This window comes from Heliangelus exortis, chromosome 15 (genome assembly GCF_036169615.1).
Source record: "Heliangelus exortis chromosome 15, bHelExo1.hap1, whole genome shotgun sequence".
In the NCBI taxonomy this organism is placed as follows: Eukaryota; Metazoa; Chordata; class Aves; order Apodiformes; family Trochilidae; genus Heliangelus; species Heliangelus exortis.
In genome coordinates, this window is record NC_092436.1 from 17454987 (window position 1) to 17474657 (window position 19671).

Here is a 19671-nt window from a genome sequence, read left to right on the forward strand (position 1 = left end):
GGAGCACTCTATATACCACACAGTTTTCCACCAGAGATTCATGCTAATTCAATAACAATACCTTACTTCCTTCTCACCAGCCAGCACCAAACAGCTCTATCCATCTGGAAGTTATTTCCTAGACCTTGATAAATTGTCCTAAATCTGCCCTCTCAGCATTTGTTTTTTCTTGTTTGATGTAGATTTTGAAAAAAATCTGTGGAAGAGTGCGTCAATAAAGGGGAAAACCCACACTTTTTTCAAGTGTAAGCTCATTCAAATGAGCTGACAGCTTTATAGAGTTCCTTGGAAAGGGACAGACAGTTACAGACCACTTTTTGGGGTTCCCATGGTCATGCTGGCCTTCAGGAAGACAGTAGGCCAACTAGCAGAAGGCCACCCAAATTACCAGTTGCCAAACTGGTTGCTACCAGTTAACTGTAGTTGCAAAAACCTATAGTCTTATTTTTCACTATCACATTGACCATGACTCCATCTCTTATTTTTCATGATCACAGAGATGTTTGTGCTCTTGAATGTGTACCTTATGGGTCACCTTTCAGCAGCGTGTAATGCTTCCCACAGTGGTTCTGAGTAAGCTTTTACAGTGAGGTAACTCATGGCCCTCCTGAGCTGAGAGGCCCATGGGCCAAGCAGTTTTGTTTGATGAGAACAGAAAGGAAACTTGTGTTATTATATTAAACACAGACATAGGTGTAATTATGCAAAAGGCTTGTGGGCTCTTTTTATTTCTTCATAGCATTCTTTGAATGATTATTTAAATAATATGTGGGGTAGTGAAGTATGTGAAACATGACTGCAAGTAGAGAAATGAAGCTTTCTTCTGCTGTAAATGCTGCTGGCCACCTGCAGAGCAAGTGTGTGTGAGTGCAGCTGGTGGCTGCTAAATAGATAACAGTACCATACTAATTCATTTATTCAGCAGAGTGTGTGGGTTTTGTGCATTCACACTGATACTGCAAAATCAAGTCTGCAGAGGTTAGAATTCAAGGCAATAGTCAAACTTTCAATCAATATCAATTCATAGACAATTTGCTTGAAAAGCTGTAGTGAAGGTGAGCGAAACACGCTCAATGTGTTTTGCCATTGCTGTATTCTGAAGTACCCCTTGTAATTTTTTTTGTCTCCTTTGTGTCTTTCATAATTTTTCCATAAACGGAGGTAACAACAAAGTAAGGAGAAAAAGATTCTTTCACCAAATAGAGTTATTTGCAGAACTGGGAAAAGGGAGTTAAAAATACAGCTGTGTTTTATCAGAAATGAAAGAACATTTCCAGCCCAAAATATGAAATGCAGTACCTGCCTCAGCATTGCCACAGCCTCTTGGATTGCTCAGATAGGTGGGAGCCTGAGTTGTTGAGCTGATGTTTGTCAACACTGGGTTCTGCTGTAATCTGTCTGAAATGGAAAACAAAGATAGGGGAAATTAGTGTAGCACATATTCCCACACTTCTGGCCCCAGGTGCTAATGCATGTCTGTAGCAGGGTTGCTCTGTTGATTTTAATCAACTATTCACCTCCTTGTTGAGTTCAGCCAGCATCCTGACTGAAATCACACAACTTCAGCAGTCATCCAGAATGACAGATGCAATTGGAAAAATCATGGGTAAAGCTCTTGGGCTTCAGAGATACAGTATTCTTTGCAGCCAGACTTTTGTGGTGGGAGGCATTATAGTGAAGCCAGAATGATATTTAATGAGGAAGCTGGCTCCAAGAGTTCTGCTACAAGTTTGGCTCTTCCTCCTCCCTGCCAACTGTGCCAGGATTTCATCCCTGGAAATCGGGTTAGACATAGAGAATCTCAGAGCAGAGTGTCTAGGGGATATGCAGGATTCCTGTCTGTCACGTTGTATGGGGGCACAATTGATGTACCAGCAGTTGAGCAGATAGGTATATCTGAGCAGAAGCTGTGGCTGCTCTTGAGGGTGCACATGGCCTTGCACTTAGTTTGAGCATGGGCAGATGAAATTTGCTGTGTTTGCACTTTGCCGTGTGGAGGTACTTCTGCACCCTTACATGAACAATCTGTTGGAGTCCTAGAACAATGGCTGAGAAGTATTCAACACAGAACTGACCTTAAGCATGGATATGGTCGTGTTTGCTCATGTACAGATATTCTGGCCAGCTCCTAGAGCTCAAGGCCAAGACACTGGGCCAATGCCTCAACTATTCTGAACTGGGCGGGATTGTATGAATGTAACCCAGTGTAGAGCCTGGCTAATGATGAGTGCCAGCTGAATGAAAGTTGTGCCTAGCTTGTTAGGCTAATACTGTTTGGAAATGTATCTTCAGGGTTTTGCTTCTTTGAATCTTTTAACATAGGCATATAAGTCCCAGTATACATCATTCAGTGCACAAATAAATCCCTGAGCTGAAATTGTAAAAGGATGAGAAATTGGAAGGAACTCCTAAACCAGCCTGCACTCAATACACATGAGGCAGGAGAGTAAATGTCCCTGCTTGCATGTCTTACTCTGGCCTGGCCTCTTTCCTCTCCTGGTGTCAGGGTCGGTGGAGACAGGCAGAGGAATGTAAGCTCATTGCCAGGTTTTTATATAAAGAAATTAGTGCACCAAAATACTGTTTGTGAGAGGTGATTATTCCTTGAACTTTAATTCTAATAAATTCTCCTGAAGCCTGTATTTCTGTGATCTGGGGTGTTTTATTTTTTTGCTTCTTTGTTTTAACAGTATTTAACATAGTCATTAATTTATATTGAAGAAGCATTTTCCCCTCTTAGTAAAATAAAGTGGAAAGCCTTTTAGGGATGAGTGCTAATGGGTGACCATGTAAAATGAGTAGACTTATATTTATGGATGGATTTTTAGAGCAAACACCAGTGTCAGCAGTAGGTGGTTATAATTTCATATAATGCTCCTAATGAGAAAAAAAACCCTGCAGAAATCACATTATTTTCCTGTGTGTGCTAATTCTGTAAAACTTACCATGCATCAGTCAGGATTGTGTTTCTTTCTTTTTGCCTTTTCTGTTATGGTAGGTCTAAAGAAAATAGAGGTTTACATCTCAAAGAGTATAAAAATGAAAGGTTTAGGGAGGGATTACCTCCAGAGTTGTTGGCTGAAGGTGGTGAGATGTGCATGCTCCCACCACAAGCCCTGTAAAAAGCACAGTCATGTATTGTAGCATGTCCTAATAAGGGCTCTTAGCAATAAAGCCAACTCTGAAGAAGTATTTCCAATTTTGTTAGGCCAGCAAGAAGGCGGATCTTGACCAGCTTCAGACAGTTGCTCTGTTTGTTCAGTGATGCATCAGGAGAAGCATCTGAGCAGTTAAAGTGGACAGTAAGCCATACCCACAGGTGGGCACTGTCATTCATTCTTTGGTCAATGTGGATTATTCCACTCTGCTTTGTTTTTACTACTGTTTTGCTTGTCTAGTTCTAAATGCCTTAAAACACCAAACTTCCAGTCTTTCTTTCCCCAAGGTAAAGAAGAAGTTTTTATTGGCATTTAGGCTGAATTTCAGACTCTTGTTCTTATGTTTGCCTGCTCCTATTATACTAATAGTGCTTTCTCTGTGGTTTGTCTGTCTTTCAGGTGATTGCTGGTTGCTATAACTCTGCTTAATCAAGTTCTGTTCAACCAGCTCTTAATTTTCTGCATCCAACCATCTGCACATAATTGAAGTAGTTTGTCACAGCTGAAAATCCATATTGTTAGATTTTCTTGTGATTGTCTGTCATCTGTTATGCTTGAGGCTTTCTTGGCATTGACTGTCCTTCATGATATGGCTTTTGGGTTTCTTTTCTGTTCAAGAACATGAACAGAGATTTTCATAGGAGGTTAATTGCCTTCTTTTTCCCTTTCTTTTGGGGGTGATGGAATCAGTGAAGTTTCTGTAAGCAATCTAAGCTGAGGAGACGACTTTTTTTCATATGAAAGTAAACTCTCTCCTGTTTCATAGAAATTGTCTAATACCAGCCTATCTCGAGAATGAGGAGATTGTTGTATAGGGGTAGGTGCACAAACACTGTGGGTGTAGCTGTACCAAAGCTCTCTGCACTCCTTTGGTGACAATGCCAGGTTCCAACACTGACCTGGGTAGCTCCATGTCCCCCAAAACCCTCCTGGTACTTCTGAGTGCCTCTGTAATGCATGTTTGTTTTCTTGATAATTATCATAGTGGCTAGGTTTGATTTCTTTAATAGCCTGTAACATTCATTTGCATGTTTAATTTGGAAAGCATTGCTGCCTGTCTGGATTACCTGTCACAGCTCTGCCTACTACCAGATTGCAGCCTTGTTGCAGAAAAGATTGCTGGTGTCTCTGAACTGGCAAACCTTGTAGGGGAAGCATTACAGAGCTTCCATGAGCAAAACATAATATACTAGCATTTTTGCTGATATAACCTATTTGAGTGTGAGACCTTTTATCAGTGCAGAACTGTTCCAAACCAAAAGCCTGCATCCTTAACATATAGGCATGCACCAGCAGAAATTTCTTTAAATGGACTATGGCTCTTCTAGAATCTTCAGCTCTTTTTATTTCAGAAATCTAGAATCTGAATTGGAGAATTGGAGAAATTTTTTAAATCATGTAAGCCCTGCCTCCTGTTAGGTTTCATAGGGTTTCCTGCATGTAAAGCTTCCCTCCCCTGTCATGCAGGCTGCATGAAATAGTTTAAGTGTTAGACGCAGGTTGATTAAACTTGTTGCCTTCAGCAATAAATCTAAAATACAACAGTTGCATTTCATTTTATTTATTACAAATAGTAATTGTGTTTTCTATAGAAATGCTCAGCCTCTCTTTTTTTACACTGTTCATATTTTAAAAAGAGACGCTGGCTTTAGATAGCTTGAGAAGGGAAGTTTTTTTGTCATTGTAACATGTATTTTAAAATAAATAGGCCTGTGTTTTGAAGGTACTGAAAAAATGAATTAGAGACTACATATAAAATATTTTATGTCCTTTTTACATGAAATATTTTTGGATTTTATGTACAGTGACAACTGTATATAAAATCAGTATATATATGTACATGTATATATATGTGTGTGTATATATGTATATATATGTATATATTCATGCAGTAATTTGCATTAGCCAGCTGATTAAGTAACCTTGGAAGCTCTAGAGCACCTGCCCCATTCAGTTTGGCAGCTTTGGACTCAGTTCAGAGATATGCTGGGTGAATTGACTCCGTGATGGATTAGTGACATATCTTCTGTCATTGATTAAAAGCCCAAAAGACCACTGAAACCCAAAGTGCTTATGAAAGGAGAGGTCTAGAAGGACAATCAGGATTTACATGGTAATGAGTATAATTACAAAATAAACCTCAGATGTCCACTGACAATTAAATTCCATAATCCTAGGAGAAGAACCAGAGTTTTTAAAAAAATAATATGATGAATCCTTGCATTTTGACTTTGACAGACATATTCTTGATTACTAGCTACAGAGGTAATGGAAGGTGTAGTATACCCTGGAGAATCATAAATCTTCCTGATTTAAATAAAATGAGGCTTAAGAGACCAGAGTTTGCCTAATTTGCTGTAAATTGACAATTGTGATTTATTAACAAGGACAAGGAAGTCACTAAAAAGTGCTGCTGCCATGCCCAATTATTGTTTAATCAGGTGCCAGATGAAGCTAGACTGGCATAGAAGCTAACTGTATAGTGCCTAAGAGGGTGAGGTATGAATAACTATTCTCTATATTTGCTTCAGACACTAATGTTGTGAAAGTTTTCAGAGGGAGTTAAGTCAGCCAAATGATGGAGTCGGGGGCAGGACAGCAACAAAACCAATATCAGTGTATCTTGTCTTCATAAGTGGCTTCTATGCTTATAGTATTTCTCCTGATGCCTGTGAGCAGCAGGCAACTTTGTTTTATTGCTGTGTCAGTGGAAGTACAGCTGTTAAATGGCAATACTGAACTAAAACCAGAATTATCTAGCTAAATTCAAATTTATTTTTAAAGATTTTTCAAAACTAGAAGTGGGCGAAAGTAATTACTTTTTCATGTTAAATTACTTCATTTCTAAGCAGCAATCCTCAGAGGGTACGTATTTATTACCCTTTTGGGACACATGACTGAAGACAAATAGTTCATCAGCACTGTGTGAGTACCTAGAGGTCTCCAAGGTGTGGATGTCTGTAGCAAAGCCCACCTTCAGAAGGAGTCACAGCATTTTTTCTGAACAACAGATCATCAAAATCTTCCAACTTCCACCTGGCAACCTAAAAGCACTCTGATCCAAAATTACTGTGATATTATCCATGCCTTGCCAAATAATTTGTATGTATGCCTAGGCAGATGGATCTCGCATACACCCTGCCAGCTCTTGTGGTTGTTTGACCTTGCCAGTGAGCATCATCTACATCTTTTCCAGACTGAGGCTTCACCATTATGTCCGTGGCCACAAAGAGCATAAACAAGGAAACATTGTCATGTGGATCTACTAAAGAACTTCAGATATAGATTTAGATATTAGTGTGTAAGCTTTCTACGTATATATTAATATCAGTGCTATCAGTCAGGGAAATCCGTTTCAAACTGTTCTATTGGTAAAATAAAAGTAGAGGAATTCCCAATACTGTATTTTTTAGCCCTTCCAGCAAAATAATTTAGATTAATTTTATATTTTAGTTCTGTCCTTCACTCAGTTTGCAACATCTCTAATTATTTGATAACTAAGTATTCCCTTCACAAAGCTGAGTAGCTGTTTGCAGTGATTGCTGAGGTGTCCGTCAAGTCCTTCATGCTGCAGAAGCAAAGGAAGTAACAAAAAAAAAAAGCCATTCAAGAGTTCCAACTGAATTCTTTCTCTGTGCTGTGTCTTCTGTTGCTTGCGGATGTTTTTTCCCTATCTCCTTTCATTTTACCTCATTCTTTTATATGAAACATCAGGAATCGTGACTTGTGTGTGTGAGACTGGGAGCTGGATGTGGATGCATCACTTCCACTCTTAGGAATGTAGAGAGCTAGGTTTGCAACACAGTATCTTTATTGGTGGTAATTTTGCCCGATTTCCATAAGAACTTCAGCTGCATTTAGAGCTTGATAATTGTTTATGAAAATTTGCTAGTTCTTAAATTGTCTCTCAACTCTGTCTTTATCTAGTATTTTTACTAAACACATGAACATTGCCATATGTTCTCTATGTACACCATCTAAATAAAATTTAGTATGAACACATTGTATATTGTGAACAACTCACATAAACCTTGCTGTTTCTTTGTATAGCTCATTTTTTCAGCATGGTTTAAAACACTGTAATCTTTCATCCAGTCTGTAATTAGCTGGACAGAGATCTCCCTATTTACAAACAGTTGAAGTTGGATAGACTTCTGCCTGTCTGCAGGTGTCTGCCTCACTGGCTGGGTTGTGTTTCTTTTGCAGTCAGCAATGATAGTTTTATACACCAGGAGGTTTCTGCTTTGCTGTTGTGGTGAGCTGCATGCTGATGCCTCTTGTCTATGCCCACTGCTCTTAGGAACGGGTCAAGCAGCACATTAAAATGGACTGAGGTCAAATCTCTGCCATGTGATCTTCACTGAAGCTTCCAGTCTCCATAGACAAAACTAATCTGTGAAAATTCATTAAAAAAAAAAAATCACTGCAGTTGTGAAAACAGTGTCAAAGCAAATGAGTGCTTTTTTTGTCATATTATCTTTTCTCCTTCCTGCTGAGGTCCTTATTAGTTTTTGCTACTTGCTCTTCAGTGTTTTCCTAATGGTGATGTTATGTTTTCTGCTACGGATACTTGTAAAGGCTAGAATTTGGCACAGCAGTACTAAGGAACAGCTTGTATATAAACTAATGGCCAGTATGCTTAATTACTGTTGAGTATAAAATGAAGAACTGACACTTTCTAAGTATGGTGGATAGTTGCCCTGAAATATGGAGCGGCCTAGATAAAATTTGGACCAGTTGAGGTACTGCAGGTTTAAAAAGGCAGCTGGACCCTGAATACATCTTCTCATTAGTTGCAGAAATTTTTTATTTCGACACCTAATCCTTTCCTACAGAAAATGAGAGAAATTACATAGAAGTATTTTGGATCTGATGCTTTCCTACCAGACTAGACAAAAATTGAAGCTTAAGAAAGCTCTAGAAGTAACATAGTGCACACAAAGGGACCTTCATCTTCTTTCTGTGAATTCCTGAGACAGTCATATCTTCTTGCCTGTCCTTGAAACAAAGTCTGTGCCTCTTTTTCTGATTCAGACATCATTAAAAAGCTCTTCAGTCTTTAGGAAAATATACAGTATTCTCCTCTAACAATAGTTACTTCCACTGAACATAATTCAAAGGTTTTTTCCCAACTCAGAGATAAATTAACCTTAGTGATGCTTGACAGCAATTCCGTTTTTCCAGTAAGAACTGTCTTACTGTAGATTGAGACTAGAGAAATGCATTATTCATTTGAATGATGTTTCTAGAATGTCTTTAGGCTCTTCTGGGTACTGACAGTCTTATGTAGAAATAAAATGGCCTTGCTTTGCTTTAGATTTATTAGTGCCAATATTTTCTGCAGCTTCACTCCTTTCAGAATTTGATTTTTCACAGTCTTCTGTGTCAAAGAAATTTTGATTGTTTTGTGAGCTTTCAATCTGCTATTCATAAAGTCACCTCAGAAGAAAATCCTCAGATAAGGATTAAGTACTGGTGGCCCATTTATTACAATAGGTAAAATGAGTCACTGGGACTCTAATTTTCCTAAAGTCACATGGCAACTTAGTATAGTAATTAGGTCTGATTCAGCATCACATCCTAATTGGTTTCCATGGTGCCTGAGGCCCAAGAAGCCAATAATTCAGCCATGTTCAGTACAGAAATGAGAGTTAAGTCATAAGAAATTTCATGTGCCAGTGAGAGACTGAAAATGCTTTGCTCTCTTTGTAACATTTATCTTTATTATATTTATTAAATTTTTACTAGAACATTCAAAATAATGTGACTAATAACAGAAGAATTGATGGGACTGTTTTACATGATATTTATCGATGACAAAAACTTTCAGAAGAATCGGATGCTTTGGTATATGTTTTGCATCTTCCTATGCTTAGCTGCAAAAGGTTTGTTATTTTAGCGATACAGGGATGAAGAGTTCATATGTAGAGAAGTAACTGATCTTATTGAAGTATCTATAAAATAGTCAATTTTTCCATGACACAGGGAAAGTATCTGTTATCTTAGAAATATTAAAAAATGGCATCTTGCAGCTTCACTAGAATAATGTGGTAAATACCCAGGATTCATAACACAGATGGACAAAACCCAGGCAGTTTCGCAGAAGGGTGGCAGTGGTTTAGTGTTAATGCTGCACAGCTCACATCCATGAAGTCTTGCAGACTGCATGGTGCCAAACTTAAACCTGGATGAGCTTCCCTCGGCACTTTCCCAAGTCTACCATGAGACATTTGGGAGCTTGGGATTTCAAATGGAGAAAGACAGGCTGTTTGGCAAATGCAGGATGGATGAAGCAGAAACCCTATATTGGCAGGTCTTGTGCAAGGTCTTTACACAAAAGACAATAAGCTCAGAGTGGCAGGATGTTGGACAGGTCTTTCCATTGGTCTTTGGAAATGTTTGACTTCTGATTCAATCAATAGAAAGGATGTCTCAATTTCCTTGTATTCGCACAAACTGTATAATGCAAAGCTGCTCCTCCTCTCTCTGGGGAATTCTCGGGACAGAGCCTCAAGAAATGCAGCATTGTGTCCTATTTCTGTGACAAAATTCCTTTGTGGAGTTGGATGCTAATACAATTTGTGATTGGGTGATAATATAATTACTGTGTGTTTCAGTTTCTTCTCACAGTTCAATGGCAGTATGTCCTACCTAACAAAATACTGCAGATTTCAGTAGTATTTGGAGGACTGAACTGTGTACCATGTAAATGGGAGAGCCTAGCACCAGCACTCAACAGACCAAATCAGATGAATTCTGTAGAACAGTTTATACTTATAAACTGGTCTGGATTTTTTAAGTGTCTTGATTAGGTTTAATTAAGACTACACCAATTGCAAAATAAGCACTCTGGAGAAAATTTTAATTGCTACTATTATTTATGCCGTACTTCAAGTATGAATGGAGCTTGAGCTGTGACAGAACCAGCACAAGATGGGGTTTAGTGCTGACTGTGTGGCTTTCTGCTGACCTGTGGTCATGATTAATTCTTTTCATCATTCAACATTAGAGACTGAAGTGTGTTAGGGTAACCATGAAACCAGCTGTTTCTTTAAAACAGCCAAATGAAAGAGTTAACTAACATCTTGGAAGTGAAACAATACCAAGCGAACCACCAGTCCCATTGATCAGAACAGTTGCCCTGCCAAATTCTCACTTACATGGTCTGAACACCACAGATTTCCTGTAAATGGTGCCATATGTAGGGAGAGGGAGCAAGAGACATTGCTTCAGATGACATGAATCTTACTAACCACGCCTTCTTTTGAATTTTCCCAAATAGGGTCAAGACTGCAGTGTGCCCATCAATTCTTGCATTCAAAATCCATGTCAGAATGGAGGGACCTGCCACCTCACTGAGGCAAACAAAGATGGATTCAGGTAGTAAAACAAAGTTCATTTAAAATGAGATGATAAAATTAAACATGCTTTCATTTGCATTAGTGAACTATAATGTCTACTTTAGTAAAGCTGCTGCATGTGTCCCTTTGCCATACAAAATAATTAATCTGGTTTCACTGATGTCGGGTTTTGGCATACTGTTTTCTCTGAAACAGGCCTGCTTATTTTCTCATAGTGGAATGTACTCCTAAGTGTTATTTTGAGCAGTTTGCCCGATCTGCATTGTGCTATCTGTATGCTAATTTTCCTTGGGGCATTTCAAACCGTCATATACCCTTTTTTGTGTTATGAAGTAAGCATCTGTTGCTTGATAACCACATGCAAAATGTTTTCATACTGAAGAATGTCGAAGAATGTTTCTTGTAGACAAACAGGCTTTAAAGAAAAAATTAAAAAACATGGAGATATTGCCACACCATGAGTATTGTGCCTGCAAAAGAAAAACCTTTACAGCTGGACATGAGAGATTTCAGATTTCTTATGTAAGAAAGTTGTAGAATAAGTAGGGGTAATTGAAGAGAAGTCCAGAAACTTTCAGAAGGTAACTGGGAGATTTGTGCCACTTCAGGCACTGTTTTACAGTTAGGAGAATACAAGTTTGAGGCTTTGGCCCCTATTTCTCATTAAAGTTGATGGAATCATATATATATATATTTTTTAGAGAAGAGTTACTTAAATATTCATAGATTTGGTCCTCAGTGTTTGTGCTATTTCTTGCACAAATATGTACAGCAGTACTCCATCCAGCCCTTTCAATATCATATATGAAAGCCTCACTTCTAAATGCTTTTATATATTACTGAGGCTGTTGCGTCGTCTTATTCTGTATATAGTTTCCTATTTATGACAGCTGGAGGGAGACAGAGGATTGCTAGGTTTCTGAATGGTTTAATCAGGGAGTCAAAACAGCACATTTTTTTTTGGGTTGATTTCAGCTGTGATGAAGACTGCTCCAGCTGAGGTTAATTGTTAACCCAGTCAGCAAGCCCACATCATCTTATGTCAGAAGATAGAGTTGATTTTTTTCAAAATATAATGGACTTGGTGAAGCTTCGAGTGACTGACAGGATTTGGGTGCAATGGGAGAGTTAACACTGCCCTCTTGTTCCCCTACAAATGATAGGATACCTTTCATATTTCCAGAAAAGCATCACAGCTTCTTTTTGATTCTTCAAATCTCTTGTGGGAATGTGGCACAGTATAGCTCCCATTTTGCCCTGTGGAATGTTTGAATGGGGAAACAGAAAATGGAAGAAATGCCTCAAAGCTTCCCTCTCTCTCTGTGCCTCCCCACCCTCAATATTTCCCCCCGTTTACAGAAACAGACCTAGCACATGCTGGACATAGTAGGACACTGATAATGTTATAATGGATGAGTGCAGGTTGATGGGGATGAAGGAACACTGCCAGGCTCCGTTACAAATAACAATCTGAGGCTTTCCAGCATGGGAAATGAGGAATAAAACATGGGCCACATCTCCATGAGTGGAGCTTAGCTTGAGCGCCTGTGACAAGGCCCTGAGCAGAGCAGAAAAGTGCATCTCCTCCTGGGCAGAGATGAGGCTCAGGTACTAGAGAATGGCAATGGGAGAGGATGAGGAGGTTCTGCATATCATAACACGTGCAAATGATCATACTGCCAGACAGACCCCCTAGATTCTGGTGAAACCACTACTCTGATCATGATTCTTTGTAATTGACATTTTTGCAGGCCCAGCAGTTTTTGGAGTAAAAGTTCAAGTTCGGTTTCTGCTTGAGAGAAGTAAGGGCTGGTGGTCTTTGGTTCGGGTTCTCCTCTGGTCACCCTCATGTTATGTATTATTTAAATAGATTTTCCAGCTTGTGCCAAAGCAAAATTTAACTGTATTAGAATGTCTGTTTTCTGTCACTGAGTACTCATTTTTCAAAAATCTAGCTGATACTTAAAATGTACTAGTAATAAAACTTTTTATAATATCCATAATACTAGAATGAAAGGCTTCATCTTATATTTTAGATCAGCTTTTCCTTCAGCATTTTTGTTTTGTTCTATGGTTGAAAGTAAAAAAGTTTTGAATGGCCTGTAATCAGAGCTACTTCTGAATTTTTCTCATGAAGAATTTTACAATTTCAGGGTCTGTGCTTCAGTTCCAAATGAAGCATTTTTGAGATCCTTTATAAAACTGCAGGGGTGGTTTTGTTGCTTAAAAACATTTGAGGCTTTTTAGGGAAGGTTTCTGCTTTTATACTTAGTTATATAGTTTCAGTTGGTCTAATAAAACACACATAAAACTGTATCTCGTCAAAACATTGCTTCGTGATATTGAATGATCATCTTATTTGTTGCTCTATATTCCCTTGTTTTTATTTCAGTCAGTCCATAGCCCTGGTTGATTTGGAGGAGTGTCGAGATTTAATATGTTGTAGAGAAATGTCATGTGGGGATGGAACAGTCAGGGATGGGGAAGAGAGAAGCATTTTGAGATTGAATTTAGTTGGTGGGTTTGGGTTTATTTTGTGGGAAAGCTCCCCTCCAGTGGATGGCAGCAGAGTTATGTGCATATAAATTGTGTTAATCAAGATGGGAAAATGTTACCTCAGATTATATGCTGTGAGGAAGTGGATGTCAAAAACATTTTTGTGAGAGGCCTCCTTGTATTTTTCTGTTGTGTGGCCTGTAAAAGAAATTATGTCTTCTGTATATTCTTTCCCCTAGGGAAATATATTCATATACAAACTCTGATGCCAAACTTGTCAAATCTTTACTCTTGTAAAAAGGAAACTTAAGCCAAAGCGCTCTCCCTATGAAAGGCCAAGCAGTTTAACTCTCAAGTTTCTGTAGTCTTAGACAAGAAAATTACCTTTTAAATAATATTACAGCAGTAATGTTCCCCAGGCAAAGGCAGGAAACTCATAGTTATGACTGAGATTCCAGCCTGCCTCACTTGCTGTGCCTGGTACCCACAAGGGTTCAGAGCAGCAGGGGATTGAGACACTCAGATTTGCTGTAATAGCCGGTGCAGGGGGGAGCAGCTGAAGAGCTGTAGACCTTCAGTCCTTCTTGGCATCTTTTATTCTTTCACTTTTTCAGTTCTGAGTAATTTCCACATTCTCTTTTTTCAAGTAGGGACAACTTCGATGTAAAAGAATAGTTAAGTGACATTCTGTGTTCTGGAGTATTAGAACATGTAGTTCTTCTTCCCTTTGAATTTCTCATTCTAATCTAATCTAATCTAATCTATGTCATCTTTGACCAAAGGTTGCCAAAAATGGTGCTCATTGAGGCTGTTCTGAAAGATGATCAATCAGACCAGAACTGCTCAGTTGCATGCCTGCAACTGAGCCTTTGACAAAGGCAGAGCTGTCAGCTCTGCTTCAGTTCGCCACAGGCAACAGGCTGATATTCAGTACCGTACGGTGTTGGGAAACAAAACCTCTGGATTATTTTAACTTTTCTACACATAAACCCTTCTCCATTTTCCAGAGATTTTTCTTTGGGATTTTCCACAAACTTTAAGTTCTCCCATAAATGTAAAGTCCTGGAACTGATTAACTCCCTAGTGTTAATCCTGCCTACTTCAAGGAAAAGCATTGCGTATTCAGACTTACAGGCTACTCCGCTGGGATGCAGATGTAAAAACTCCTTTACCAAGAAGCCATAATATTTCTGAAAGAATTTACAGTTTCTATTTAAAAGTTGATTCTTTTGAAACATGATGCATGCCTATTTTAATAAACAGATGCTAAACTGTTTCATTAGAGCTTATGGAAAAAATATTGAATAATGATTTTTGGATACAGTAAACTTAAAAAATTGTCAGTATGCTTGAACTCCAAAAGTTTATCCCCAGAATGTGGTCAGTAAGTTCTGTGTTCCCTTGCACCTTCCTGAGAATAATGAGGTTTTATTTAGATCTTCGTTTTTAGGAAAATACAACACTATCAGAAAACCCCTAAAGTGGAGGCATAGGGAAGTTGGACCTTTATGCAATCACAGCATTGTAGAAAATAGGACTTTCTTGCATGGTTCCATTGTTTCCAAGGTCCAAATGAAATGCTGTCTTACAATGCTTCACTATTTAGTCAGTACAAAGTTTTCATCGTTGTCTCTGGAATTAATTTTCTCCCTCTGTCATCTGGACCCCAAGTTTGATGACCTTCCAGTCACTCCACAAACTTCATTTTTCTTCTAAGCTTACCCTGGGAAAATACATACAAACAGTCCCAAACTGCAGCTCTTTCAACATATAGTTCAATCCGGGTCCTAAATTGTATGTTTTATCTTTTCATGTCAGTCCTTGTATAAGGCACATTTGAATGCAATTCAAACTGAAGAATCATATGTAAGCTCCCTATAAGATACAGGCACCAGTAGCCAACTGTCATCAATTATGTTGACATTTCCTTCAGTATGGAATGTGTCCTAATGCTGAACAATTGTATGTTAACAATCCTGTATGTACTGTTACTAATGGTAACTATGCTGAGCTGAACCATTCCTGTGATAGTATTTAATAATGTCATTTTTAATTGCATGCATCCAAGCTGTCTCGGTCCTTTTGTGGAAGGAAAATGGTGTTACATTCACATAAAAATAACCATCACAGAGCCACTCTTGTTGCTTTTCTCTAAATGGGAAGAAAAAAATATGCTCTCAAACTGAGAGCTTGGATGCCAAGTTGCAGCCTGGAGCACATTTTTATGACTGAGTTTTAAGCCCCTGAAAATGGGGTTTTGTAATTGAAAAGGGAGACGTGATGAATGTGCCGCTGTATTTGATGAGGTGTCTTTAACCCCCTCCCCTACTCTTGCATTGCCACAAAAGATGGTGTTGCCAGATCCTCTTTCTTATCTGCCTCGTGTGATCCTCTGGATCATTGCAGGGTCAGCAAGAGGACATATTTTATTAGCAATAGTGAGCTTGAAACAGGAAAAGAAAATATTTCTTATTGATTTAGTGTGTCCTAAATTGAATTCATTTGAGCAGTTTGGTTTTGGTTATTCATGGTGAAGGTTTTCTAACTCTCATGACCTGTGAATGGTCCCTGTGGAACTGAATGAAGATGAGTGTTAGCATGTGACATGTGACCTAAATGTCTGCTCTGCAGTCATCTAGATCTTACAGTTGTGATGCCTCAAGACACATTCCCTACTCTTTTTTCATTATCTTTGTCATTCCCTTAGTTTCTGAAGCTGCCTTTTTCATGAAGAATCTAATCTTATCCTCAGAGTCCAACCTAGGACCTACTGAAGCTGGAGGAAGAGCTCTGAGCCATCCCTGCCTTGGAAGTCCCTGTGCTCTGAGAAGCCTGTGGCACACAGGAAGAGAAGCAAATGTAATGCTGAGAATAATCATCCCAAAAATGCTGCAATTTTCTTCATAGATTCTGAAGATCTATTTCTTTAGGGCATTCCCTACCTCAACCCCTTGACATCTATATAAAGCAGGATAACCATCCCATGTCCACGCTGCCTTTCTGAGCTGAAAAAATGTACCCTGCAGCAATCTCTGCATGTAAAATTCTCCTAGTTTCAGAAAGCAGTGGATGGCAGTTAGTGTGACTGCTCTTTCTGGTGCTTTGTGTTTTTCATCCTCATGAATTTGTAGTACCTTGCATTCGCTCAGTTCCTTTTCTGCCACCAGAACTTTCATGGGAAAAGAAAACAAACAGCTGAGTGAATGCATGGTTTGGAATGGGACTTGAAAGAACCTTTCCATTCCACACACACACATTCTGTGACTAGTGAACAGCAGTACAGACACTTCAGAAATGATCACTGGCTTCTTAGAAGCCACTGAAATGACTGGAGCACAGAACACGTGTTCCTTTTTTAGGAAACTGTGACCTCTATCTCTTCATCACTTGGAGCTTGTTTAAAATATAGAAGTTTTCTTAACAACCATAACTTTCAGATCTAGAGAGGAAATGGAGATCAAAGAAACTTTGATCATTAAAAGTCATTCTTCAGCCACTTGGTTTCTTACGTGCACTCTAGAGACTATACATCACGGTCTTGTGAGATAAAATACTTACTTCAGTTATTCTTCAATTGTGTCCACATCCTTACAGAAACATTCCTAGTGCTTCCATTGTTTGTGTTTTGATTGAACTGTCTAGACATCAACAGCTCTTCTACAAATAGACATTGGAGGGGCTGTACAAGTATTGAAACCTTACTACACTTGTAAAAGCAATCATCTCCCAACATTTCTTCTTTGGACAGGTGACAAAGTGGTAATGAGAAGAAAATACTAATGTCCATAAACTCAATTCAAGAGGCTATACTTTACAGAGAGTGAGCTATCTAAAAGTTGCCAAGTTGCCCTGTGATGGTGCAGTCCTCAGTAGGCAAGTGGCTACATACCCACACAATCATCAGCAGAGAAGCCAAGGATTTGGATACTGGGATGAGTGTTTACTCTCCTGCCCTGGAGCTGCTTGCTTCAGTTCAGGGCTAGGTTTATCAACAAAGCAAAGGGAAGCCCGACAGAAACTGTCTCCTGCTAATGTTTTTTTGTGTCCTATAAATAATTAAACGACTCCCTGAACTGTCAGACAGCCTCCTTTACCAAACGCATAGGGTTAAAGTGCTCTGTACTTCAAAGCAGCAGTGACTTTGGCTCTAGCATATCACATATGTATGTTTTAATTTGAGTTTTATACCTCAAACCTCCTGCCCCATCAGATCTATGCTAATTTATTTTCATTTTTTAATTTCTCCAAAGCTGTTCTTGTGTCCTTGGGTATGAGGGGGAGAGGTGTGAAATCAACCCAGATGACTGCGAAGATAATGACTGTGAGAATAACTCTACATGTGTGGATGGGATCAACAACTATGTCTGTCTCTGCCCTCCTAATTACACAGGTAAGACCCACAAGCAAAGAACAGGAATCCATGAGGACTCCCCTCACTTCTTGAAGGAAAGGGTCCAAATGCACTTTTACTTTGTTCATGAGTAAACTAACTAAAACCTAGTTAACATCTGTTCTGACTCTTGGAAAACAAAAATAGCTCCTTTTGAAACTGTGGTAGAAAAATAGCTTCTGGGGCATGACTTTCATCTGAGATCTCAGAGGTCCATATTTATTAAATAAAATGAGCCTGATAATGTACTGTTTAAATTCATTATCTCCATTTCACAAGTGGAGAAAGGCTGTGTAAGAAACTGTAGGCTCAGTTGTAGTGGTCAGTGTGCGCCCATGGCATTTAGCCCAGCGTAGCAGATGTGTGGTCACCTGCTAAGTCCACAGTGACTGAGTTTGGTAACTGAGTTAGAAATGGAATATTATCTCTAGCAGCCATCCTATATTTCAGAAATGGTCCTTCCTAAACCCCCTGCAAGATAAGAAAGCCTCGTAACTGGAATCTAAAAATGCCTTTCCACAAGTCATCACTGGAGCATACCATTGACTCATTCAACCTGCTTTTGCAGGATCTTCCTGGCTCAGCATGGAGCAGTAAGGAAACACCTGCAACAGTTCCTACTTCCATCCTTTGAGATGGGTTTATTGCCTTCTAAGCATAGAGAAGTAACGAAGGGCTTCTTGTACATTGGAATATATTACATGTCAGGGGATTTAATGAGGATCAAGCTTGAGTGGCTGAGTAAGGCAGGAGTAAAGCTTGTAGAATTTCCAAACTCTTAAAATACTTTTGTGGCTGATAGAAAGGGAGCCCATGTAAATCTTTAGCTGAGAAAGCCTTTTGACTTGAATGTACATTTACTGGATGTCTAAACTGTTCTTTCTGCCAAAAACTCAAAAACTTCAGTTTAGCACAGTATAGAGTTTTGCTTGTATGATGTTGAGCCCATTGTGCTCAATTGTGCACTATTTATGTGAGCTGTTCTTGGGTGGTTTCAAACATAACTCTCAACAAGCAAGCAGAGTCTTTACATTTACAAGAGAAAATATATTTTCCCAGCCCAGAAAAGGCAAATTTAGTGAGGAACTGAATCTAGCATGTATGCAGATGTGCTCTCCTTTTCATAGGCATATTGCAGATTTTTGGTTTTCCAAACAAAAAAGGTGGGAAAGAATTTGACTGGGATTATGCCTCAAGTGGCAGTCTGGATCTACCACATGATAAGCGCTTCCTATCACAGGGAAGGCAACAGCTTTGGCTGGAGCTGAAACAAACTGAATTTTTGAAGAAGAGCGGGACATCCTTCTGGAAAATATAATACGAATGTGAAGTGGAAGGGTTTGCAAAAATGGAGGCATGGCTTAAATTAGAAAACTAAAGGGTTATAATAGTTCACGTTGCATAAAAATAGGAAAGGTTTAGTGAGCTGTGATAAAAGAATTCCCTTAACCTGTTTTGCCTCTTCTTTCAGAGGAGGATATTTCATCAAACTTAATCGGTTACCTGGAAGGGCTTGCTGCAGTGCAGCTGGCTATGCTGAAATATCCCTCAGTGATACACCTGGCTCTCTCAGAATAAAAAGGCAGGGAGCAGCTTAAAATGGCTGGAAGAATTGAAGCCAGCATCCAAAGAAAAGTCACATACAAGCCAAGCAAATCTGAGCCATGGTTTTGAGGGTCCTCTGAGAGTTGAATCCCAACACAAGACATTGGAGTTTGACTGAGGTCTCCTGTGACATCCATTTTATATTCTCTTTAAATAAGCCTTTTTATACTGAAGTAATACATGATGCTACCATGGCAGTAGGATGACATAATACTGGTGAGACTGCAATGATATTACACTAAACATTGCATGCATGAAATAGGTGTATGTTGTAATGCAAAATAATAGTCTGAATACAGGAAGGAAAAAGATGCAAGAGTGTGTATGTGTGTTGTTCTGTAAGAAATATTTAGGATCCCCCTTGATTTAGTTGAATCACACTAGTAAGCCTTATGTTCCTAAATTAAACACGAATAAAAAATTCATATGTTGGAAATGTTGCCTGATAGAGTTACAGTATCCAAGGTTTAGGTTTTTCAGTACTTCCTTTTTTCCTACTTTATCTTCTGCCTAGTTTTACTCATTTTAGGCTTTTTAGAAAAAATAATATCCCAAATAAAGATATATAAAGTTTGCTTTCATTGGTTGGAATATGAAGGGCCAAAGATCTTTCTCCAGTTAATGGCTTTTTGCAGTGTTTTCCTTTAAAATTCTTTAACAG

The 19671-nt window shown here is 38.9% G+C and overlaps 1 protein-coding gene across 2 annotated transcripts in view; it reads left to right on the forward strand.

The window, feature by feature from the left end:
• SLIT3 (slit guidance ligand 3) overlaps nucleotides 1–19671 on the forward strand; it is a 433002-nt gene that overhangs the window by 371116 nt on the left and 42215 nt on the right. For both annotated transcript variants that reach the window (XM_071759292.1, XM_071759294.1), the window contains 2 exons: nucleotides 10441–10538; nucleotides 17266–17405. In XM_071759292.1, the coding sequence (XP_071615393.1) occupies nucleotides 10441–10538; nucleotides 17266–17405 (238 nt within the window). The remainder of the gene's footprint in view (nucleotides 1–10440; nucleotides 10539–17265; nucleotides 17406–19671) is intronic.